Genomic DNA, 23,953 nt, shown 5'->3' on the forward strand with positions numbered 1-23,953 from the left:
TTTGGTAAATAGATATTTTTAAAGATTCCACTAAGGCCGGGCATTATGGTGGCATCCATTTCTTAGCCAAGGCCTAGTATATGGCACATGGTTTTAGCCATAACGTGACAACTTTCTTTTTTGTCTTAGACAGTGGAGGGAAGAGAAAGGTATCGAAAGCGCGAAGCGTTTTTCATTTTTAGAAAATGATGCGTATGTCAAAGCATGAAGCGTCGTTTTATGGTTGACGGTTGAAGCGAATGTTTTCTTATAAATAAATTAGTCGTAACTAGTAATTATAAATTTATTAAGAAGATAATATCTATAAAAAATTTATATAAGTAATTTTCATTAAAAACAAAGTGTGTATGCCAGTTCTACCTATTCCTGACGAGTGGGCGGTGCGGTGTTCAATTCCCCCTTAAAACATTCATACTTTTCTTTTAGAAGCTTTAAAAATTAGGCGAAAATTTTAAAGCTTCATGAAAGATGCGCTTCGCATGACCTCTTCGGAGCGAAATGTTAAAATTTGAAGCGAAGCGTACACTCTGAAGCGTGAAGCGTACGCTTCATAAAAGATGCGCTTCACATGACCGCTTCAGAGCGAAATGCTGAAATTTGAAGCGAGACGTACGCTCCAAAACCTGAAACGTACATTTTAAAAACCATAGAAGAGATCCACTCCAAATTCTAAGAAACGATAAATGACAGAAATTGGACCTTCATATGCAAAAACTCACCCTCCGTAACTTGACTCAAACAGATACCGAGTTTCCATCACAAAATTACGGAAATGTAATTTTCGTCTACGTAATAATATTTGCTTGACTTTTTTTCGTTACGTTTCTCTCACACCTAATCTTTACCATCCATTATTTTCAGCGATTTTATGTTCTCCATAAATGGATCCTAACAGCTATTTTCTGAAGAAAAAAAACTAGATACATTCTCTTTATGAAAGGAAAACCCTCCTGCTGTCAAACATAATTTTTTCCAATTGATCAAGTTTTGTTAATTATTATGTTTTTATAACTACACTACTCGAATTAATTCAATGATTTTCTTATCCTTCTAAATTCTCTTCTCATAATTGAATTCAATATGGTGCATATGAATTTTGTTCAACTAAAAGAAATTGACCTTAAGTGCTTTTGCTTATGTGAGTAATGATAAAATTGTTGATGCTTAGCATGCATCCGTTCTGTTTCGGAGACATATTCATGAAAATTTTGTTCCTCAGAATAGAAATGCTTATGAGAATAGATGGTGGGTTTGATTCCAAAGTTTCAACTAAAGGGATGGTGCAGATTGCAGAGTTGAGGTAAAGGATGATACATAAAAAGAAAATAAATATGGCCCCGGTGCAAAGCGTAGCGCCCTAGGACTAGCCGTTACTGCCATCACCCCTTGAAGGCCGCCGAACTCCACTCCAGGGAGGGGGCATGTTTTTACCAAGGATTAAACCTTGAACCTTCTAGTTGGAAGGATGATAACAATCCATCACTCAACACAATGGTTTTTAAAGAAGATTTAAAAAAATAAAATAAATGAAGATCCTTAAAAAAGACCGATAAATTCAGCGGACGCTTTTAAAACTTGTGAATCGGGGTAAAAGTAAGATGGGTTTTCATCAAATTTGTTAAGAGCTGATTTCAACAACTAAAAACATGGGATATCACCGGCTATTAAGCATCAAATCAACCACAATTTCATACAAAGAACAACCAAAACAAGCTCAAGAAAAAACGCTACAACTTAGCAAATAATCAAAACTAATGTTTATCGAATGGCAAGATTACCTGACAAATTTGGAGAAAAAATATTATTTCATTTCATTCACGCCCATATTTTAAAGATCTTACTTTAATACCTGGATCTCATTTCTTTTTGCATGATTAGAGATAAAATCCTTTTCTTACGATCATTCCATTGTTCAACTTTACATTTAAGTTTGATGAACTAAAACAATAGAAGGAATTAACTTTGACATCCAATTCCTCATCAAATAATGCCACAACCGCGATAATTAGATCCACAATCAATATATTCAAAAGATTAGATACTATATAAATGAATAAGATATTGTATCGAAAGGAAAATTATTCATCAGAAACCTATTATCAACCATTCATGCACTTGCATATAATGGTGCAGAAATTTTGGTAAAAAATTAATCAACGGAAAGCCAAGATTTTAAGTCAAGATATCAATTTCATTAATCAATACTATATAAATGAATAAGATATTCAGGGCTGGCCTTGGCACAAAGTGGACGAAGAACAACTTCGGGCAGCACAGAAAGTGGGGTAGAAAAATTAGTTTTTTTTTTTTAATAAGTAAACCAGGGATTAAACCTGGAAGTTACAGAACATGAAAAAACAGACTACATAGCCCTGACTGCAAATCACTCTCACACCGGACCAAGGATCGAATCTCTAGTAACCGAATCTCAGTTGACAGAATCACACACAACAAAATCCCAAAGAACCAGTAACCATAACAGTAACACCCGCTTGTATCCGGGCGGGTTTGAATCTGTGAAAAATGATCCACAACCCTTGAAGAACATTTTTTTTTAATAATCTGAAGACTGCAACTAGAAGAAGGTTGCAATGAAACTCTATCAACTGGAAAACAATGAACTCGCCGAATAAATTGTCGGAACTCCTGTACCTGCAGGAGAAAATCAAAACCAAACTCGGAGCCGCTGTCGAACAGATCGTGACCCAAACTTAAGAACCCCATTACAGAGATGAACACAGGATCCACAAGAGAAAGTAACAGAGCAGGCCAAATAAACATAAAGTTAAACCTAAAAGCCGAGGAAGTTACTGATGCCGAGATTTGAGGGTAGATGAGAGCTGAAGTTGATGGTACGCCTTGATTTCTTCTCTTAAACAGATCACAAACCAAGCTTACACAGACAACAAGAGATCCTAACAAGCAAAAAAAAAATCGCATAGAAAAAACCCTAAAAAAAGCATAAACGAAAACAAATACAAAAGGAATAAAAATTACATCACTAATTAAAAGAAAACCAGGCCTATCAAACGAGAGACATGGTTGCCCAGATCTGCTCCAGAAGAACCGATCTGAGCAGGAGGCGGCAAAATTGGTTGTCTGTTGGTTTGTTACACAGGGGATAGGACGAAATAACCTTTTTTTATGGGTGCAGTTTGAAATAATTAGTCATTAGTAGGGTCAAGAAAATGAAAACCCTATTAATCAAAGGGGGTGACAAACATCGAATATAATGTGGGAGGATTCATGGACACTCTTAGATGGACGAGGTCAGCCATGATTTGCGCCAAATTCTCCGCAAAATCCAAACGACAATGAATTTAAGTCTAATATTTTGATGATATGTTCATCTTATAAGACTCTACATTCCTACAAAAAATAAACACAATTCGAGATGTATAAAACCACCATCCACCCCTTTGAATATCAGCTGTTCAAAGTTAACGGTTGAAATTAAGATCGATAGATGGTGAGGTTTGCTATCTCAAATTTGGTTCATTTTTTTGTAGGAATGTAGAGTCTTATAAGAAGAACATATCATCAAAATATTAGACTTAAATTCATTATCGTTTTGGTTTTGGGGAAAAAATGACGCAAATCATTCTGACCTTGTCCATCTAAGAGTGTCCATGAATCCTCCCTCATAAAAGATTGCCTTTTGATGGGAGGCTCTAACACTGATTGGTGACAAGTACAAGGGCATTAATTTGACTAACAAATAGTACAAGCATATTTCACTGACTCGGTTTCTCCAATTTTGCATACGATTTTGGAGTTGCGCTAATCTCCATCATCTTTTGTGGGTTCTTTCATGTTAGCGGCCGATAGAAGATCATTAGTTTTCGTAATGGCAGTTAACTTCTTTGGTAACAATGATTAATTGATTTCCTTGGTAGTCATGGTACACCACCAAAGGTAAATAAGTAACTCACTACACATTTATTAAGATAACATAACTTACAACTAACAGACCTTAGAGATTATACGATGAACTCGGAATATAAGAAGTGAAGAACACAGAGAAGCACACTCAAACTCGCACACCCATCTACTCAATAAATCTAGAGTCCGAAACATGAGGCATCTATACCCATTTGCTTTCTTGTCTTTCCTACAAACTGGTCGCTTGATTTCATAAAGCCGGGGATACGTCCGATCATAGTACTCATTGGGGATTGCATCACGGCATCTTTCCTTCCTAATGAAACAATTGCCATATCAGGACCAGCCTTGTATGTTGCCATCTTGCTCTCTTTTCCTCCGTACATTAACAACTTTAAGTTCTTTGCTGTTACGTTGGCATGCTGCATTGCAAATAACCCTTGTTTGATTTCCTGTTCAGCATCACAGCCAAAATGTTAAATTTTTTGTTAGGCTCTAGTGGATTTACAAAAAGCGAAACACAAATACAACTCCTAATCATCTTGTTGCTAACAGTAGGATGTGGTGCACAAACAACATCATGAACCACATTGCATCATGTAGAGGCTATGGAAATGTGGGGTTATACTTTAAATTACTGTAGACCAGTTAATAATTAAGCTTACCGGGATGTCAGTAATATCTCCAATAGCAAATATATTTTTACGACCTTTGACCCTTAGATGCTGATCGACCATTACTCTTCCTCCGTCAGTTAAAGCGTCTCTCAAAATGGACTCTTTGAGCCATTTCGTACCCAATGGTATTCCTGCACAAAAGAAGTGGCAATCCGCTATGATAGTTTCTCCTCCTGATGTCTTATATACTTTATCTCCATCTTGATGAGATTTTAAGTCGACTGTCTGACCCAAAATGACCTTGACATTCTTCGAAACCAACCAATCAAGGGTCTTGCTAGAAGCTTTCTGTCCCATGAAATCCAACAATCTCGTATTTTTGTGAACCAGAGTCACTTTCTTCTCTGGGAAGTCAACTGCAATCTCTCCAGCAAGTTCAACACCTGTAGACCCTCCTCCAATGACCAAAACAGAATCCGCAGACTTTATATTCGCGAAATCTGTTATAAGAAGCATACAAGTTAATCAGAGTTGCACAAGGTTATGCGCTGTTAGATTCAGGTTCGATAAACAAAGCTAGTTGTGCACACTCTGCAGAGTTTAAACATACCTTCTTGATATTGTTCGAGCCTTTTACTCCTACTTTTGGGATAAGAATCATCATTGCCAGTAGCAATGACGAGATAATCATAGGGAATGCACTCCCCATTTGAGGTTAATACTTCTGTCTCAATTACTCCAGATGCATAAGCTACGACAATACGCCCTTTAGTGAAGTAATCGCTGTGTTTGACCACAGACCTCTCAGCAAACGAAGGTTCCACCTTTGCTCTCAGATTTGCATATGTGATCTCAAAATACTCCTTCCTGTTCCGATGCCCAATAGGGAAAAGAAAAATTTAAGCATAACAGCCCTATGTGATAAAAAATAACTATAACCAACGACTCTACCCAAATTTGGTATCAGCAAAAGGTGCCCAAATACAATTCAATATAAGTTATTATACGAAATTTCGAAGAATTTGCACAGTTGACTCAAAATGGAAGAAGAAGGGACTTACGGATCGATAAGAACAACATCAGCATGGAACTGAAGAGATTTAGCAAGAAGGGCCCCAGCAATTCCACCTCCAACTACAACAACTTTACTTTTCTTCTCAACTTTAGAAGCCATTGATTAAAAAGAACTGATGAATGATGATCACTCACTCGGTCAGCTCGCAATGTACAGGAAAATCAAAACTTTTACAGAGTTAGAAAAATATAAGACCTGAAAAGAAGATGAATATGTTAATTGTTTTATTGGATGATATGAAACTATGTTTTTCTTCTGCTTCTTGCACTTTTTATGCCATGGAAGTACAAAGTGATAATAAATATATATATGGAATTAGAAAAAGATAACAAATTATCTCATTCTTCATTTTCCAAAGTTTGCTTCACAACCAAGCAGAATCATTCAATTTTCAAACTATTCTATTTTCTTCGCCTTCTAGAAAGAAAACATGGAGTTTCTTTGTTGCTCTCCACTTTCAGTTTTAGTCTTTCATTTTCTATTTTATTTTGTTTTATTACTGCCGTGTGTATCTCTTTCTTCAACTGTTTGCCTGGTGTAATGACGAACTCTGTCTTGAATCTTGACTTCTTCTAGAAACATTTTAATATGGGTCAACCTTTTTTGATCCAAATTATTAAATTTGGTCCTATCCGCGTGGACCAATTTATGGGCTCCTCGCTTCAAACTATGGCGCTATATTGCTGACAGCTGACTTTTAGACCAGACTGTCGCCCGCCAAGATTAAGCTAGAATAGGCTCTTTGGTTATTGATGGAAAACCGTTGCTTGTTTATGCAGTTGATCAAGATCCTGGTTTTAAAGAAATCCAAGTTCTGTTTTATTCGTAATTGGATCTAATAAATTTCATGTCATAAGTTTGAGCGAGAGAAAAATGCTTCATAGGTTGGGATGGATGTTGGACCATCATTTTGATGAGCACAATTGAATTGACAATGTCAAAACTTAAGATTTTACTCGAGTGTAACTCTGCCTCCTGGAGAAGTGCCGTCACCTTTCACTCCAGAATGAGATAGTATCACATTAACCTTACAAATCAAGACAGGTCATAATCTAAGAAAACTATTTCAAATCTTTAAGTTTTTACATGTTTGACTTCGAGAGGTCACACTCACACATAGGTGCTTTCACGTTTTCACCAATTTTAGTGAAAACTTATTAAACTAATAGAAGTTGAGTGTCTGTGTGAGTTTATCTCAGAAGCACTTGTGTTCTCCAGACTCCAGAGTCTGATGCTTTTCTAGCAGTTTTGTTAGTTAAACCCAAATGCCATCAACATAGATTAGTTAAGCCAAATACCATTCACCAATGCACTGATGATAATATACAAATCTCACTCTTACAGAAACAACAAACAAAGAACCTCCATTTCATGCCAGGCTGAAAGTTCTAAATAGATATGGTAAGACCATTCTTCTCAAGATACCCAATACAATACAGAAGCAATGGACAAACGTGAATTAACTTTATAATTTACAGAAAATATCTTATGAATATCAAACCCCCATAGTCTTCCTTGTCTTCCCAATGAAGAGATCCTTGGATTTGATTAATCCAGGAATGCATCCAACAATAGTTGTAAAAGGAAACTGAGCCACAGCCTCTTTTCTACCTAAGGAAATAATTGCGATATCTGAACCAGTTTTGTAACTTGCCAACTTACTTTCTTTTCCTCCATCCATCAACAACTTCACGTTCTTGGCTGCTAATAGAGCATGCTTCTGTGCCAGGTACCCTTGTTTCATTTCCTGTTCAATTTAAAGAAGAAGAAGATGATGATCAAGTTAATGGAACTTTTACATGATAATAATTGACAGGTAATTTTAATTGGACTTACCGGGATGTCAGTAATATCTCCAATAGCGAAGACATTTTTGCGACCCTTCACCCTTAAGTGTTCATCAACCATCACCCTTCCTCGAGCATCTACAGCCTCGTTAAGTACAGAGTCTTTTATCCATGATGAACTTAACGGCCTTCCTACACAAAAGAAGTGGATATCTGCTACGATTGTTTCCCCAGTTGATGTTTTGAACGTTTTATCTCCATCTGAATGAGACTTCAAATCAACTAACTGACCCAAAATCACCTCAACCTTCCTTGAGGTTAACCAATCTAAAGCCTTCTTAGAAGCCTTTGCTCCAACAAAATCTAACAACCTCAGCCTGCTGTGAACCAGAGTCACTTTCTTCCCAGGAAAATCAACAGCAAGCTCCCCAGCAAGTTCAACACCACTTGGCCCTCCCCCAATGATTAAAATTGAATCTGCAGACTCTATCTTGTTGTAGTCTGCCATAGAAAGGATTGAAACTTCAATTTCTAAAAATCATCCCTTCACACAACTCAGGCAGTATGAAAGTAGGCAACTCATGTTTCTTGATTTGACAACCAATTCAACTTGTTTCAATCAGTAGCAGTTGTATGCCAACCTTCGTTGAAAGCATTAGAAGACAAAACAGATAGTAGGTGTAAAACATATGGGATTACCAGGTAAAAATAAAAGAGGGGCGACTAAGGATTCGTGAAGCAACAAACAACATCGAGATAAGCTAATCGTAAATGAGGTTTATAGTTTTTTTAAGAAAATGGTTTCATACCCAAAAATTCAAGAGAATGTACATGGACTTATTCTTCTTTAGATCAGTTATATAACCAAAGAATTTTGTAAAGAAAATGTAAATACCTGCTTGATATTGTTCCATCCTCTCACTTTTTGTCTTGGGAAAATTATCATTGTGGCCAGTAGCAATGACAAGGTAGTCGTACGGTATCGACTCTCCATCAGCTGTTAATACATGTGTCTCCGTGACACCAACAGCCGAAGACATGGCAAGACGCCCATTTGTAAAGTAATCCTTGTGCTTCACCACCATTCTCTCGGCAACTGAGGGCTCAACTTTTGCTCTCATGCTCGCCCATGTAATTTCAAAATACTCCTTACTATATTTCCAATCAAAAGTACCCAGAAACAAAGACATATTTATAATATGAAAAGCAAAAGGCTATGTCGAAATTAACAACTAAAGAAGTCTAAACCTAACAAAAAGGAACATTACCATTTGGTTAGTGATAATAACCTAAGGAGTTTTCAAAGTCAAATTCCCAGATATGGGGCTACTGAAATCATCTTGGTTTGTATTTGGGATCATTTTCAAATTAGAGTTTTCATTTTTCCTCCTAAGAATTATATATAAAATTCATTACAAATGCATAAAAATGGAACAAAATCAACAAAATTATGCAGACATAAAATTAGATGCTTACGGATCGATGAGAACAACATCACCATCAGATTGAAGAGATTTAGCAGCTAGGGCACCGGCAATTCCACCACCAACAACAACAACCCTTTTTTCCCCTGTTGTTTCTGATGCCATCGATAAATATATAGATAATAATTAAAGAATTGATACAAAGTATATACTGTTTGCAATTGAGAAAAATGATTAGGGAAATGAAGAAATGATTTTGTTTTCGTAATGGAGGTTTAAGGAATAGGGTGTAGAGTGTATTTATAATGAGTGAGAGAGGGATGATGATTCTCTCATCCTCTCTCCTTTCCTGGTTAGCTTGGATGTTAAGCCTGACAGCAAGGAAAAGGAGAGAATCTATTTTTCTCTTTCGCTTTCTAACATTCTGTAATCTTCTTATCATTCATGTCGGAAATGTTATGAACCTACGCAGAAGTACATGGTTGCCGAAGGGTCTATAGGATGGCGTAGGGTATGAAGTCAGCTATGGCAACATTGGCAAGGGCGAGTGGGCGACAACGTAAGACTGTGAAGTCGATCTATGCCTACATTAAAAAAAAAAAAAAAAAAGTCGATCTATGCCCAACAGCTTATAAAAATAAATAAAAATCTATGCCCAATATGTCGACACAAAAATCAACACTTAATGTTATAGGGAGGAGCTTTTAGGATCAAGGGAGTGTAAAATCCGTAATTGACTCACCAAATACGACCTGTCCAATATTCTTTCATAAATCGGACAGAATTGTCCTCACCCAAAATCCTTACACTTCTCAAAAGTCAAAAAGTCGAAACAAAATCGTTCCTCTCTGCTTCTTCTTATTCTTCTGAACTGGGAAGAACAGAAATTTGCCATAGAATATACTTTTTTCACATCTTCTGTAAAATCTTAACCAAATCATATATAACGAGATTATCATGGGACGGCATGAAAAAACGGTATCATCTTCACAAGATCTCTCCAAGTAAGTTGAATCCAAAAATAGGATATAATTTTTACTTATTTTTTTCAAAATCCGAAATTCAATAAGAATATTCGTTAAGAATGGTTCTTTGATTGATTGACTGTGATGAATGTAAAATTTTATTTAAGGTACTGGGTCAGGTGAGTTTAGGTTATCTAATTAGAGGTATGTTTTGGTGTGATGTTGGGTTCTAGTCTGTGTCTAATCTAAAGAATCAAATGACAGCTCTATCAACTTCAATTGTTTCGAACGGCAGCTTTATCAATTCTTATTAATCCAAATTACCCAGTGCCTAAATGATTTTAAAGAATTTAATTTTATAATTTGACACTCAAATTGGTATTGCGTACTTTCAATTATTAAATTTTTAGAGTTTGGGTTTTGACGACAGCTTTACCAACTTCTAATCGTCTGAATCAAATTCAAACGACAAATTTCAATTCCATAATAATGTTTGAAGCTCATCAATTTCGCTTAATTTTGTAGCGATTTCTCGCTAGTATAGGTGGGTAACAAAATTTTAGTTATTTATGGAGGTTATGCTGTAACTAATACCATGTGTTACATCTCCTGCTGTTTAGGTTGCCCGAAAGGCCGACGAAAAGGTCATCAGCATCAATTTAAAGGGGTGATCGATTGCGTAACAAATATATTATGGAAGAGGTTGACAATTATACTTTGATAGAGAGTGATAATGCGAGATGGTTCTATGCATCAAGTTGCTCACTACACTGGAAGTGCTAAGACGGTTTGGAAGTTCGCAACCACCCCAACAGAAGAAGAAGAAGAAGAAGAAACACAAGAACTGACTTTATGTTATGGATCTCTAGTTGCCAATCTTTTGTATTTCAAGTCTTTTCTTTCCTAGTTATACAACATTTGAAGAAGAGATTGAAATGTTACACCTGTTTGAATTTATGCAATGGATTTCTTGTTAAACATGTGTGTATTTGATCATGCAGTAATATTGTCATGGGATTTAACGAAGTGAGATTTGGACAAAATACAACAGTCCAGGATTTTATTTTGCATTCTCGCTGTACCTGGTAAACGTGAAAATGATATTTCTCGCTCTCCAGACAGAATGAGAAACAAACAAGTCCAATTCTTTTCAGTTTATGAAATTCACGTTGGTTCTGGATAACGTGAATTTTCTTTCTCTCGTCCACCAGCACAATGAGAAACAAACAATTCCACTTGTTTTCATTTTATGGAACTCACGTCTGCTCTGGACAACGTGAAAAAAAGATTTCTCGTTCACCAGACACAACGAGAAACAAACAAGTTCACTTGGTTGGTTCTTCGATCCCTGCCAAATGTTCATATTTTTTCATAAGGTGGAGACAGGCATATCATCAAAGGAATAGAGGAAAAGATCCAAGCTTTCGTGGCTATCACTTATCATGAAAGGGCTTATTGGTTCTTAGTGGGTGTTCTTCAGATCCAGAGCAAGAAACAAGGTTATAAACCTTTTCGATGTTCCGTTTCTAAAAACAAACAAATCCCAGTTACGTTAGAGATAATTAATAATGAAGCTAGCAAAAAAGTTTGATACGGCTGCAGCTTTGGTATTTGGTCCATCGATAAAGGGTTTGGAGTGAAAAAAATTTATTTAGTCTTCTTCGGTTACAGGATTACAACATCCAAACATCGAAAGCTACTGTAAAATTGAGAAGGGGCATCAACTATACACTCTTCATTTTGATCATTACTAGCTCGACCTAAGTTTCCTCTCGAGTCTGTGACTATTTCAAGTTCGAGTTAGATAACCCTAAAAATCAACACATTCATCACATAACAAAATTAAAACCACTCAGTGAAGAATTCTTATCGAGAACATGATGCGAGAGGTTTTGAAAAACAATTCTGGGGTTTATGTTTTCTCTTCACAGTTGATGGAAAGAAGAACAAGCAATGGGTTAATATGATTTGGATATTGGGTTGTTTTAAGACGTCAGTTTTGTTTAAGGATAGAGTTGTCCAACTCATAGGAAATTTTTGAATCGGTACTATTGGGTGGGTTGACTATGATTTTTCCACTCCCTTGATCCTAAAAGCTACTCCCTATAACAAAAGTGAAAATCAAAGTAGAAGCCCGTGTATGACGGTTAAATCTTAGTACCTGTGGCGCTACAACGTGGTCGTGCCGCATATTTCTGTGTTGAAAAAAGGAAAAAATATCATTTGGTCATTTTATATCTGGGCTCACATCAGTTTGGTTCTTTTAGAAAAAAACATATTCCATTTGGTCCACAATTAAAAAAAATACAAAACAAACATTAATACCCTTATTTGGTCGCGCCGCTACTCCCTATAACAAAAGTGAAAATCAAAGTAGAAGCCCGTGTATGACGGTTAAATCTTAGTACCTGTGGCGCTACAACGTGGTCGCGCCGCATATTTCTGTGTTGAAAAAAGGAAAAAATATCATTTGGTCCTTTTATACCTGGGCTCACATCAGTTTGGTTCTTTTAGAAAAAAACATATTCCATTTGGTCCACAATTAAAAAAAAATACAAAACAAACATTAATACCCTTATTGTAACCGCCCCCATAAACACACGTTTACTTAGAAACGCGTTAACCTTTTCTCTCTCTTTCTCTCTCTTTCGTGTTTCCATTTTCAGAGAAGAAACTGCTTCGTCTTTTTTCTTCAAGATCCAGAAAAACAAACAAAAATCAACTGAAATCAAATCAGTAGAACAAAACAGTAAAATCATTTCAATCTTCACAATCGAAATCAAATCAGTAAAACAAAACCCCCAAATCAAAAACCCTAGAAAATTAGAGAAATCAAAACCCTAAAATGAGGAGATCAAAGGGCAAACAAGCAGTAGAATCATCTTCTGACGATGAAGATGAACAAGTGAAGAGAGAAACAACCAATTAGTTGAGTTTGAAGGAGTAAATCAAGTTGAAGAAAAACCAGTTTCAAAGAAACCCAAAGCAAAGAAACCAGCGAAAGGTACAATGAAACCCTAATTCGAAGTAATAGAAGTTCATTTTCGATGTTTATTATTCTTCTGAAGTTTATTTTTCACATGAATATTCGTCGTGTTGCATGTTGATTTTTGTTTAATGAAGTTCTAAATCGAATGAATCTTTTCAGAAATGAAGTTGTAGATCTATTTGATGTTTGATGTTTTGACTGAGTTCACTTGGAGTCCATTTTATTTGATGTTTAATGAAGTTCTAAATCGAATGTTCCTTCTTTGATGTTTTGCTGGACTTCATTCCAGGAATGAAGTCCAGAAAAGTTCTACAGTCCATGCCATAGAATGGACTTCATTTCTGGAATGAAGTCTAGAAAAGTTCTACAGTCCATGCCATAGAATGGACTTCATTCCTAGAATGAAGTCTAGAAAACTTCTATAGTTCATGCCATAGAATCGACTTCATTTCTGGAATGAAGTCTAGAAAATTCTACAGTCCATGCCATAGAATGGACTTCATTCCTGGAATGAAGTCTAGGAAAACTAGCTACAATTCATGCCATAGAATGGACTTCATTCCTGAAATGAAGTCTAGGAAAACTTCTACAGTTAATGCCATATAATGGACTTCATTCCTGGAATGAAGTCTAGGAAAACTTCTAAAATTCATGCCATTGAAAAGTTATAGAACTCATACAATAAAATGGGCTTCATTTTGTAGAATGAACTGTAGTATTGGTCCTTCAAGCTATATTTTATCTTCTTTATATCAACTAATATTTATGAAAAGTGACCATTAATGTTTTTTTTTTGTTTTTCTTTCTAAAATGTAGATAAGAAGATAAAGTGTAGCTATACTGGAGTAATTGCACTTGTTGTTAAGATTAAAGCACTAAAGGATGAAGAGGCTTTGAATAAAGAAAAAAGAAGTGCTTTGTATAGGAGTCCATTGGGTAATGTAGCCAAAGTGTCTCTGGAAGAGAAAATTGTTGCTACTACATGGATTAAGTCATTACCTGCTGTTCAAATTATATGCAACACGTATCAGTTCATTCCTGAAACAAATGATCATGTGTTCGTTTTCAAAGTAGGGAAGGAAACATATGTGCTAAGATCCTCACCTGAAGAGTTGTCATTAATATTTGGAATACCATGCATCCCTGGAGGTGTAATAGAAGATACTTTCTTGGACTCAAAAAGCCCGACAGACTACACTTGTGGAAGGTTCTGGAAAAACCTACAAATTTGATCCACCAAAAAAGAAACCTTCTGATATAAATAATACAGAATTGAAAGATAATATCATTGAGTTGATTAAAAATAAAGAACCTAGTGAAGATCTTGTAACAATGTTTTAACTTTTTCTCTTGTCTACCATTTTTGTTACTACTGGTGATGGAGGTTCCATACACTCCAAGTACCTAGGTTTCTTAGAGTCAGTAGATAGAGTGTCTTTGCCGCATCTCATACACATGCATTGGATGGAAAGCTTGAAAAGAGGTTCTTCTGAAGGATGTTACCTTTACTTGTTGGTGAGATGAAAACTGTTAGATACTTGTATATTTCATAATTATTTTGACAGTTCATTTTGTATATTTCTTCATTTTGGCAGTTCATTTGAAAACTGTTGATAACTGACTAGTGTATTTCTTCTTTTTACAGCCTTGGTTTGCTGAGCATTCAAAAAAAAAACACCCAGGTGGAAGGTGCGGAATAGAGAAGGCTACTGTCCAAGGTTTGCAAGGTGGAAGATTGAGAACCTTTGCAATCACATAGAAATTAATGTTGATGATTTTGTAGAGGTAAAAAACTAGATTAAGATGATACTGTTATATTGCATTCAATTCTGAAAATGAAAATAAGCAACTTTAAAGATAAAAAAGTTGTTAATTCATTATACAAAGTGAACTCTGACTGTTAATGTCGATTGCTGTGAACTTGTAGTTTATTCCTTTTAATGAATTCAAATTATGAATGAGGAAGCAATTGGGGTTTCATTTCACCAAATGAAATCTAAAAAAATGTTAAACATTAATGTTGATATTATCTGAAAATTTGAATTTTGTGTGTGCAGCTATCAGAAAAATTCATGGAAGAATATACTGATGCTGAAAACAAGCTACTGCAATAACAAAAAGCCAAGACAAGGGCTGAGTTGCTCGAGGAAGAATTCAGTATTATGTCGGATCAGACAAAAAGTTTGAAAGCTACACATGTTGGTGAGATGGAGAACCTGAGAGTTAAACATGCTCGAGAGATTAAAGAGTTGACAAGAAAGCATTCAGAAGAGATGGGGAATCTTTTGTTAAAGCAGCAAGAACTTGATCACTCACTTGCAGAAGCAACAACTTCAAAGACACTTTTTGATAGGAAAATGGAATCCCTTGTAGAACACTTGTCTTCTAAGCAACCCGAGGTTGATGCATTGCTAGCTGAAGGTGGGAATGTCGCGAAATTCATGGCAGAACAAGTTTGTGAATACATGCATACTATTTTCCCTGATGAGTACAAGAGTTCATTGTTGAGTGATGAAATAAAAAATATACTGAATCAACAAGTGGATGAAGGCATGGAAGCTGGTGGAGGTAATGTGAATGAAAATGTTGTTCTGGATGAAGGAATGCAAGCAGTAGCAGATGCTGCTATGGATGAAGGAACGCAAGCAGCATCAGATTCTGCTATGGAAGCTGCTAGAAGACCTGCTCCTATCTTTCCCGTCTTAACTGTTGAGAATCCTTCTACTCAAGTTGATACAAGTAATATTCAGGAAAAGCTACTTGATACGATGGCTGAAGAAGAGCTACCTTCATTTCCAACAAACAACGTCGGAGTTCCCTTAAATATGGATCAATGTTTGAACCAAGGTAAATATTCCAACTATTGTTCTCCCTTTTGTAAAAAATTTATGCTTTACAGGTTGGAGTTCATTTTTGGAATGAAGTGTATAAAAGTTAGGGTTAATATCATTGTTATATAATGGACTTCATTTTTGGAATGAAGTCTACATAATGGACTTCATTCTTGGAATGAAGTCTACATAATGGACTTCACTCCAGAAATGAAGTCTAGAAAGGTTGGAGTTCATTCTCATGGATGAACTCTGGATACAATATAGATGTTAGGGGTTCATTCTGAGGGGTGAACTCTGACTTTTGATGCACAATACCATTATTAAATTGTTTTTTATTTGTGTTTTTTGAATTATTTATAGCAGCAAGAGACAGAGATGATATGTTCTTCAATGAAGAGCATGTGAGTCTGTAGATTATTGATGACAAGAATGAGAAGAATGAAGAATTGAATGATGAAGAAGCTGACACCATCATCAAAACTACAGTAAATCAAATCAACTGTAGTCCTCCTAGTTTCTCGATTGGGATGACACAGATAGTTGTTGAGACAGCAAATAATATTGAGCCAGTATCACAGGTAGTTGTTGAAAGACAAGATTTGAATGATGAAAAAGTTGTTGTGCCAGCAAATAACATTGAGACTGTATCACAGATAGTTGCAGATTTGAATAAACATGGTCTTGGTTCTTCTTCCACTGATAAAACCCCAATTAAAGTTGTTGAAAAACACAGGATGACTACAAGGAGAAAAAATCCAACAAATGTGCTTGGAAAAGAGTACATCAATGGATCGGATTACAGTGCATCGAAACTAAAGTTCAGATTGAGATTGCAAAGGAAAGAAGAACTAAATGAGGAGAATCATGGTGAGCAGAAGAAAGTTGAGCAGAAGGACCACGGGTAAAGAATCAAGCAAGCAAGAAAGTTGTTTCAAAGACTCCTCCTAAACCTGCTGACCGGAAGAAGAATTAATGTTGAGCAGAAGAAGAGAAAGAATGTACCTGCTGCTATCGAGAAAGAAAATCAAAAAGCTGCAGCAAGCAAGAAGAGAAGAGGAAATGAACTAGAAAATCCTCCAGCAGAGAAGAGAGAGCAAGAAAAGCAGCTGAGAGCGTACATGCCCATCGTTCCAAATATGGGGGACCTGAAAAAGTCTCCATACTTCTCCAAATTGGACAGAGATCAAAAGAGAGTGTTGGGTACCTTCTACAAACACGCTATGCAAAGGTAAGTAAACAAAAAAAATAAACTTCTATTCATTTATGATGATATTATAAATGAACCTAGGTAAATATTCCAACTATTCTTCTCCCTTTTGTAAAAACTTTATGCTTTACAGGTTGGAGTTCATTTTTGGAATGAAGTCTAGAAAAGTTAGGGTTAATTTCATTGTTATATAATGGACTTCATTTTTGGAATGAAGTCTAGAAAAGTTAGGGTTAATTTCATTGTTATATAATGGACTTCATTTTTGGAATGAAGTCTACAGAATGGACTTCATTCCAGTAATGAAGTCTAGAAAGGTTGGAGTTCATTCTCATAAATGAACTTTGGATACAATATAGATGTTAGGGGTTCATTATGAGGGGTGAACTCTGACTTTTGATGCACAATACCATTATTGAATTGTTTTTTATTTGTGTTTTTTGAATTATTTATTAATGTTAATTAATGTTTATATTATAAATGAACTTCTATTCATTAATGTTGAAGTTTTTGTTTATCCTCCTGCAGTCAAGCAACTTGGGTTATAGATGATGCATATAAGAAGGCTCAGTTCGGTATCTAAGGAGAACACATTATTCATATAATGTTCAATAAATACCTTGATGTCCTAATTCTTTTCTACTACTGTTACAAGAGGAAGATGGCAACACAAAGGGAGAGAGAAAAAATAGATAACGAAGACAACCAAGATCCACCGAAATACATCCACTTTGAGATGATGGCACCTATTGCATTTGTAAGTCCTTACTTCCAGAAATTTAGTGGCAACTCTTCATTATAACTATTGATGATACATAGTGATATAAAGAAAAATAGTTGATTCATTTAGCAAGATTTTAACCTGTCAGTTCATCACACAATATGAACTAGTCTGACAAAAACTATCATTCCATATTGTTATTCAGCAGTTCAGTTTTATGATGAAACTACTTTCTTGATGGTATTGTGAATTTGAAAATCTATATATATCTTTGCACACAGATTTCCATGAGAAGAAAGTCGATGATATGGCATGTGAGATTGATGACTTCATTTGCATAGCAAGACTCAGAAGATAATCATTCCAATGAACCTGCCTGCTGAAGGAAAATCAGAAGGGCCTATGGGTTTACACTGGCACCTGCTTGTTTACGATATCGGAAACTATCAGTGGGAGCATTACAACTCACACAAAAAAGGAGAAATAAGAGAAACATGTATTAAGAAGGCAATCTGGATGTGCCTGAAATCTCAGCATCTGATTCCAAGAGATGAAATGATAAAAAAGATGCAGCGGTGGAGATACAGAATGGCTTGCAAGCTTCTAAATGATGAGAAAGATGGATTAAGTTCGAGTGAAACAACTAATGAAGAATATCTTAACAATAAACTGATTGAAGAAGGTTGCAAAGACTGAAATGAGCTTCTCTAATGTCATATATAATCTGATATGTTTACTCTTTTAACTATAGTATTTTGGACAATAGATTACTTCTTAATGCAACAGAAAACTTTTCTAAATATGGTATTTTGGACAGTAGATTAACTTCTAATGTAATTGATGCTCTAATATGTTTTATATTTTCATCAATAATATTTTGGTAATAGATAATATCAATGTTTTGTCTTATCTTTTGTCTTACTGTCTTATTTTCTAATGAACTTTGTAGCATGAATGTTCCTTCTTTGATGTTTTGCTGGACTTCATTCCTGGAATGAAGTCTAGAAAGGTTATAGTCCATGCCATAGAATGAACTTCATTTCTGGAATGAAGTCTAGAAAAGTTCTATAGTCCATGTCATAGAATGGACTTCATTCCAGAAATGAAGTCTAGAATAGTTCTACAGTCCATGCAATAGAATAGACTTCATTCCTGGAATGAAGTCTAGGAAAACTTATACAGTTCATGCCATAGAATGGACTTCATTCCTGGAATGAAGTCTAGAAAAACTTCTACAGATCATACCATAGAATGGACTTCATTTTTGGAGTGAAGTCTAAGAAAATTCTACAGTTCATGCCATAGAATGGACTTCATTTTTGGAATGAAGTCTAGAAAAATGAACTGATATATATAATAGCAGTCCATTATGAACAATGAAGTACATATCAAAAAAAAGAAAAGGAAATAACATTTCAAAAATAGCAGTTCTACAAAAAAAAAAGGAGTTCATTCCAGAAAGTGAAGTTCACAAAATAAGTGCATATCCCAGAACAGAACAAACTAAAAAACACCAATTCATATGAAAACTAACACCATAAACTAATAAAAATTTCGGCATACTACTGCAGCATTAATACACGACAAGTAGCTTTTTTGTGGTTCCCAATCTTCTTGCAATTTGAGCACTTCATAGGCCTCATCTCCTTCTCATAGGCACTGCGAATACGCTTCTTTGGTGGTCTCCCTGGAGGTGGCCTTGGAATACCAGGAAGGACTCTCTCTTCAGGTTCATATGCTTCTGGCCTGTCACAGTTGGGAATGGGTCGAATTGCAGGAGCATAAGAATTGCGAAAATGGTTCGAACCAAAGTAAGGCTGAGTAAACCTCAACATCTCAGTACCATTCATAGTAATAGCAGTAGTGGTGTGAGCACAGGGGAAACCAAACACTTTACATCTCTGGCAAGGGCACGTCATCTACATCAGATCAACATCATGAGAACTGGGAGAGTGAACCTCATATATACCATTACCTGACTCGGTAACATTCCATGGACGACCTATATCGACATGTGACTTGAGTAAAGCTTTATAGATGGGAGTCAAACTATCATGATAATTTTTACCGAGCTCACGCCTTTCTGCACTCATCCTCATAATCTTTGTCCTGATCTCATCAACAAGAGCAGCTGGAGGCCGATCCCTTTCACGATGAATCCAGTTATTGAAACACTCTGTAATACTTGATGAGTGTGTCCCATACCTACATCCTACGAAAAAAAACATTTTCCCAGTGTTTTGGATCGATATTTCCAAGGTACTTGGAAACCCAACCACATCCTATGATGCACATATCATTCAAAGCAGACTCATATTTGGCAACGATGTAGCAGTATGCAGCTTTATGGAACAAATTCAGAACTTGTTTATACTTCTCATGTGATTTCTTGATGGGGAGGTTATTCTTCAAATGATAGAAACAATAACTATGATAAGAGTTGGGAAAATACTTGGGAATACTTTGTTCAGACCTTCATGACGATCAATGATAAAGGTGATAGGAAGAGAGTCGACACAATGCTGCAAGTTTTCCATGAACCACTCCCACCCTTCAATGTCTTCTCCAGGAACTAAAGCATACACAAAAGGAAAAAATCCTACATAATGAAAAGAACACAAAAAAGAACTAAAAGTGTCAGTTCATTAAGAAATCAATGCATACAAAAACTTAAAAGAACACATAATGAAGACATTCTTCTTAAACAAGGACATTCATACCATAGTATTGGACTTCATTTCTGGAATGAAGTCTATAAAACTTCTACAGTTCATGCCATAGAATGGACTTCATTTCTGGAATGAAGTCTAGAAAACTTCTACAGTTCATACTATAAAATGGACTTCATTTCTGGAATGAAGTTTAGAAAAACTCATACAGTTCACACCATAGAATGGAATTCATTCTATGCTATATACAATAGCAATCCATTCTGAACAATGAAGTACATATCCAAAAAAGAAAAGGAAATAACATTTCAAAAATAGCAGTGCATATACCAAAATGAAGACCTTAACAAAAGTAAAAGATAAAAACAAAGCAGCAGGAGTTCATTCCCACTTATGAACAGCTAACATCTTAACAAAATAGCAGTGTGTGAAAATACTTCTTCTTTAAATGAAATCCTTAACAGAGAAACTTCATTCATTCACATTGCTCTTAAGAATCAAAAAAACAAACTAATATGAGTTATACAGAAAAGAAAGAAAAATTACCTTGGTTTCCATTCACACCAATGGCAGCCATCAATGTTCCCTTGAATCTCCCAGTGAGAAATGTTGCATCACAGTAAAGCATAGGGCGAATGAACTGGTATCCTTCGATACAAGCAGCAAAACATATGAAAAGCCTCTCAAAACGTTTAATCTCTTTATCATACTCAAACTTAATATAGCTGCCAGGATTAGTAGCCTTTATTGCTTCAACATACCAAACAAGATCTGTATAACTTTTACATCATCGCCATATATCTCTGCCTTAGATGCTTCCTTTCATTTATAAGCATGATGGTATTTTATGTTAATACCATAACAACTCTTCACCTGAGCAACCATATCATTAGACTTTATCGACGGATTTGACTGTATTTGATCCTTGAACAGTTGTTTTATCAATTTCTTCTTTACAGGAGGGTCCTTCAGCTTATAAGCATCACCACATTTATGCTCCCCATTGAATTCCTTGATAGCAAAGACACTTTTAGCGGTATAAATTGGAATACAGTGCAGATACCAAGGACATTTTGCATCCCTACCACACTTGCCTGTGAGCCTAAGTCTGTCATTCTTAACCTTTGCAACTGAATAACCAAACTTGTTGCAATATTTTCTGACAGCTAAACGAACCTCATAAACACCATCACGAAAAACTTGACCAACACCTTTAAAAATATCCTCCCAACCGTCACATAAAAGAGGTTTTAATTGCTCATGACCTTCCGTCAGGTATTTAATCTTTGAAGTCTCAGTGAACCCACTACATGATTCATCGTCACTGAGTGACTGCGTAACAATACCAGATGAAGAGCTAGAAGCACCACCATTAGAAACCTCCTCAACGAACAAATCAAAACTTGGCAATTCCTTTGAACAAGTAACAACAATTAGACCATGAAGAGAATAATCACAGTTGATGACAGCTTTATCAGACCCTTGGCCATGCCTAAATCTTATGCTCTGAGGAGTCAAGTTTCTCCAATAATCACAAACTTATATTTTGAGGTCACGCATCATAGTATCTAAAGAAATTTCCAATGGAATACCATCCCCTTGGCAATACACAATTGCATAACACTTAGAAAGCACCATAATAAACCTGAAAAATGAACACACACACACAAAATAGTTCATCATTAAAATGATGCTGAAACAAAATAGTTTCATTCAATAACATTCTTACAGATAAACAAAACCATCAACAATACTTATTCCATGACAAAAAAAGAAGAGTTCATTTTCGGAATGAATCTGTAACATAATAGCACTAATAGCTTCTTCCTTAACAAAATAGCTTCATTCAATAACATTCTAACACATAAATAAAGAGTTCATTCCAAGAATGAAGCCTTAAAAACAGAATGACTTCATTTATTAACATCCTAAACAGATAAATAAAGCAGCAACAGTACTTCTTTCATGACAAAAGAAGAGTTCATCCTTGGAGTGAAGCCGTAAAGGTATTAATAGCTTATTTCTTAACAAAAATGAAGAGTTCATTCTTGGAATGAAGCCGTAACGCTATTAATCCAAGAATGCATCCTTAAAAACAGAATGACTTCATTCATTAACATCCTAAACAGATAAACAAAGCAGCAACACTACTTCTTCCATGACAAAAGAATAGTTCATTCTTGGAATGAAGCCTTAACAGAACGACTTCATCTTAAAATTCAAAGAAAAACTTAGTTGATCTATAGAATTACTTCAACTAAAGGAAAGGATTAGCGTGAAAACTCACCAGCAACAAGAAGAATTCAAATCAAAGCTCAAAAAAAACACCGATCTCTGAATCTGTAATTCCAAAAAATCAACTCCGACCGAATCAATCTTTAAAAATCCTATAATCAATCTTCAAAAACCTCGAATCAAATCTCCAAAAAGCCTCTAATCAATCTTCAAAAAGCCTTGAATCTTCAAAAGATATGTAATTCCAAATCAAACTCCGTAATCAAATTAACTCCGTAAACAAATCAATCTTCATAACCAAGTTAATCTATTGTATATCGAATCGATCTTGGTAGCAAAAACGAAATCGAGGAAGATTTCGTAAACCCTAGAAGAAAATTTTCTGCAGCAAAAGAAGAAATCCACAGATCGGAGTAGGAGAGAGAAAAATAATCTGAAACTGAAACTGATTCTTGATGTTTACTGTTTATATATGTCGGTAAAAGGACCAAACAATAAATTTTGCACGTGCAAGGGTGTTTTGGTAACAGAAAAAGAATATTCCATGTGGGTGGACAAAATCCTATGACCAAACTATAATTTTTAGGATCAAACTATAATTTATATTTCCAAAATGGACCAAACAGACAATTGACTAGGTCAATTGGACTAGATTGTCTCTAATATATTATTTCTAGGACCAATAGGTATTTCCAGTCCTACTGTAACGAGGTCATCCTCGTGACAATATCCGTAAGGGTGCGTTTTATAGCCCTTAGATGTCACATTTTAGATATGCACACATCCTCTTTTCTTGTTCCCTTTTGATAGAGAATTTCATAACTCTCCTGTCTCAATGATATGGGCCATTGGCGAAGAATAATTTGGATGATAAAATTATTTTTATTGTTTTTTACATAGTTATATTTAATTTAATTTTCTCTTAAGTCCCTCAGCTAAATCAGATTTGATCCATGAGAAAAAAAATTTTATATACCTTTTCTTGTTTCCTAAAACCCTAGAACTGGCCATGGGTAATGATGTTTCGTGCAAGATTTGCAACTAATCAAGGTATGATACTTGTAGAAATGTCGTTACACAGTAACAGATTCGACCTGCTTGACTAAGTGTTAAAGTCTGCGGGTATCCAACTCAAAACCAATCGACAATGAGTGGAGCGGCCCTTCCATATTATATTCCTAAAACCTTAGAACTGGCCATGGGTAATGACGTTTCGTTCAACATTTGTAACTGATCAAGGTATGATGCTTGTAGAAATGTCGTTACACAGTAAACGGATTCGACCCACTTGACTAAGTGTTAAAGTCTGCGGGCATCCAACTCAAAACCAATCGGCAATGAGTGGAGCGGCCCTTCCATATTATATTTAAGTTAATTAGTGACCAGTCAATCAGTAACAGGTGTACAAGTGACTAAATCGGTATACTTCGGCCAGTAATTCGGCCTACATCCCGGGTGTACGGGTGACAAAATCAGTACACCTCGGCCAGTAACTCGGCATACAGCAGGTCTGGGTCTTGGGATTGGCTTTGATAAATTCATCATACA

General features: G+C 35.6%; 2 protein-coding genes and 1 long non-coding RNA gene across 3 annotated transcripts; 1 reads left to right on the top strand and 2 right to left on the bottom strand.

Moving 5' to 3' along the window:
* Positions 1–3,880: 3,880 nt before the first annotated feature.
* LOC113307867 (apoptosis-inducing factor 2-like) lies at positions 3,881–5,973 on the bottom strand. The gene is made up of 4 exons (XM_026556331.1): positions 5,561–5,973; positions 5,110–5,366; positions 4,548–4,999; positions 3,881–4,334 (listed from the first exon to the last, which is right to left on the bottom strand). Exons 1-4 carry the CDS (start codon positions 5,671–5,673, stop codon positions 4,062–4,064), a joined length of 1,095 nt encoding a protein of 364 aa, XP_026412116.1. The 5' UTR covers positions 5,674–5,973; the 3' UTR covers positions 3,881–4,061.
* Positions 5,974–6,840: 867 nt separating this feature from the next.
* On the bottom strand, positions 6,841–9,230 carry LOC113309991 (apoptosis-inducing factor 2-like). The gene is made up of 4 exons (XM_026558527.1): positions 8,838–9,230; positions 8,257–8,513; positions 7,411–7,862; positions 6,841–7,321 (listed from the first exon to the last, which is right to left on the bottom strand). The coding sequence occupies exons 1-4, from the start codon at positions 8,948–8,950 to the stop codon at positions 7,070–7,072; spliced, it is 1,074 nt and encodes a 357-aa protein (XP_026414312.1). The 5' UTR covers positions 8,951–9,230; the 3' UTR covers positions 6,841–7,069.
* A 256-nt stretch (positions 9,231–9,486) lies between these two features.
* On the top strand, positions 9,487–10,750 carry LOC113309992. Its single transcript, XR_003340845.1, has 2 exons — positions 9,487–9,789; positions 10,371–10,750. It is a non-coding gene; the product is annotated as an uncharacterized LOC113309992 (long non-coding RNA).
* Positions 10,751–23,953: the final 13,203 nt, after the last annotated feature.

The sequence above is a fragment of the Papaver somniferum genome, chromosome 9 (assembly GCF_003573695.1).
Source record: "Papaver somniferum cultivar HN1 chromosome 9, ASM357369v1, whole genome shotgun sequence".
Taxonomy (NCBI): Eukaryota; Viridiplantae; Streptophyta; class Magnoliopsida; order Ranunculales; family Papaveraceae; genus Papaver; species Papaver somniferum.